The 2,500-nt window shown below is 49.0% G+C and overlaps 1 protein-coding gene across 1 annotated transcript in view; it reads left to right on the top strand.

Annotated features, from left to right (window-relative positions):
• The window catches only part of LOC105904217 (B-cadherin-like), a 26,889-nt gene extending 24,674 nt beyond the window's left edge, over positions 1–2,215 (top strand). Inside the window, exons 14-15 of the mRNA XM_031562218.2 lie at positions 465–608; positions 1,202–2,215. Of these exons, the coding sequence (XP_031418078.1) occupies positions 465–608; positions 1,202–1,504 (447 nt within the window). The 3' untranslated portion in view covers positions 1,505–2,215. The remainder of the gene's footprint in view (positions 1–464; positions 609–1,201) is intronic.
• The last annotated feature ends 285 nt before the right edge of the window (positions 2,216–2,500 follow it).

Below are 2,500 nucleotides of genomic sequence, written 5' to 3'. Positions count from 1 at the left end.
TGTGTGTTTATACCACAGGAGTATGACCTAAGCCAGTTGCATCATGGACTAGCCTCCTGTCCTGAGGTGGTGTGTGTGTGTGTGTTTACCACAGGAGTATGACCTAAGGAGTTGTGTCTCTGTGTGTGTGTGTGTGTGTGTGTGTGTGTGTGTGTGTGTCTGTGTGTGTCTCTGTGTGTGTGTGTGTTTATACCACAGGAGTATGACCTGAGGGGTTGTGTGTGTGTGTGTTTATACCACAGGAGTATGACCTAAGGGGTTGTGTCTCTGTGTGTGTGTGTGTGTGTGTGTCTGTGTGTGTGTGTGTGTGTGTGTTTATACCACAGGAGTATGACCTGAGGGGTTGTGTGTGTGTGTGTGTGTGTGTGTGTGTGTGTGTGTGTGTGTGTGTTTATACCACAGGAGTATGACCTAAGGGGTTGTGTCTCTGTGTGTGTGTGTGTATGTGTGTGTTTATTCCACAGGAGTATGACCTGAGCCAGTTGCATCATGGACTAGCCTCCGGTCCTGAGGTGGTGTGCACTGCTGTAGCTCCGCCCCTCGTCCCGCCTATGCCCTACAGACTCCGCCCAGATGAGAACGAGGAGATCGGAAGCTTCATTAATGATGTGTGTCACGTCTGTGTCTTTGCACACACACACACACACACACACACCCACACCCACACACACACACACCCGCACGCACACGCACACGCACACACACACCAACGATCACGCACACGCTCACGCACACACACACCCACACACACACACACCCACACAGACACACACACCCACACACACACACACACGCACACACACACCAACGCTCACGCACACGCTCACACACACGCACACACACACCCACACACACACACACACCCACACACACACGCTCATGAACGTGCACGCCCATGCACACGCAAACACGCATACAATGCAGACTTACCCTCCTCTCTCTGTGTGTCTTTGCTCCCCCAGAACCTGCAGACTTACCCTCCTCTCTCTCTCTGTGTCTTTGCTCCCCCAGAACCTGCAGACTTACCCTCCCCTCTCTCTCTGTGTCTTTGCTCCCCCAGAACCTGCAGACTTACCCTCCTCTCTCTCTGTGTCTTTGCTCCCCCAGAACCTGCAGACTTACCCTCCTCTCTCTCTGTGTCTTTGCTCCCCCAGAACCTGCAGACTTACCCTCCTCTCTCTCTGTGTCTTTGCTCCCCCAGAACCTGCAGGCTGCCGACAACGACCCAACAGCGCCCCCCTTTGACTGTCTGATGGTGTTTGACTACGAGGGGGCAGAGTCGGCCTGCGGCTCTCTCAGCACCCTGCAGTCTAGCAGCTCGGACCGAGACCAGGACTCCCAGCACCTGCAGGAGTGGGGCTCGGACCGGGACCAGGACTACCAGCACCTGCAGGAGTGGGGCCCGCACTTCAGGAGGCTCGCGGACATGTACGGAGGGGGAGAGGACGACGACGACGACGGCGACGACGACGACATCCTGCCCGGGAGGAAGGAGTGGGTCTGAGGGAGGACTGGACTCGACCCAATCGGACCAACACCACCGGACCAAACCCACCTCAGGTGCCTTTCCCAAACAGTGTAGTTGAACAACAGCACCGTTAAAGGAGAGACAGATTAGGATTTGAAACACACTTTTCCCGTGGTGGGCGCTCAACAAAGCTTTCAGGAAACGCAGTCCTGACCGACACGACCTAAAATCAGCTCCACTGCCTTAAGAAAAGAACTGCACTTAGGCCCTCATGATGCCCACGCCACTACATTTATACTGAACACAAATATAAGAGCAACATGGAACAATCTCAAAGTTTTTACTGCGCTCCAGTTCATGTAAGGAAACCAATGACTTCTGCAGGGGATTTTGGATACCACACGACTATGATGTACATTTGTGCACAGAATTTTGAAAAGAGAGAAAGAAAGTAGCTTTTTGTGAGCATGAAAAAAATGAATGATCATTTACTTCAGCTCAAGAAATATCTAAGCTGAGTCTAAGCTGGCCATGTTGTGTATATATTTCTGAATATTCTCTCAATATTGATGTACACTTTTTATTGATTTAACTGATACTGACAGCTAATGTGCAGTACAGGTTGTTGTAGTTAGTTAATCATCAACAAGGTAATGTGTGTTTTTAATTCTTCCGTGTTAAATGCTAAAAATCATTTTCAATTGTCAGAAAATCATTTTAATTTGTAAATAAATTTGATACTGAAAGTGGTCCTTTGAAGAATACAGACAAACCTAAATAAAGCGGGTTTCCTTGAGGTGCATCAACCACTTCTGGAAGTCAAACCCTCAAATCAAACCATCTGCCAGAAAGTTTTCTCACTTCTTGTCTCATTGTGTTCTGATCTGATTTCTAAATGTTTGTCTACTAAACACATTTAGTCTTTAATATTTTGACCCTGAGAAGAGGAAACGGAAGAAGAAGAAGAAGAAGGAACTAAGTGTTCCTCAAACTTAGTCATCAATGGTCCAACCATGAGAGAGAGGAGGAGAG

Source organism: Clupea harengus, chromosome 3 (assembly GCF_900700415.2).
Source record: "Clupea harengus chromosome 3, Ch_v2.0.2, whole genome shotgun sequence".
Taxonomy (NCBI): Eukaryota; Metazoa; Chordata; class Actinopteri; order Clupeiformes; family Clupeidae; genus Clupea; species Clupea harengus.
Note: the sequence above shows the minus strand (reverse complement) of the source record. Positions and strands in the feature narration are given on the sequence as shown.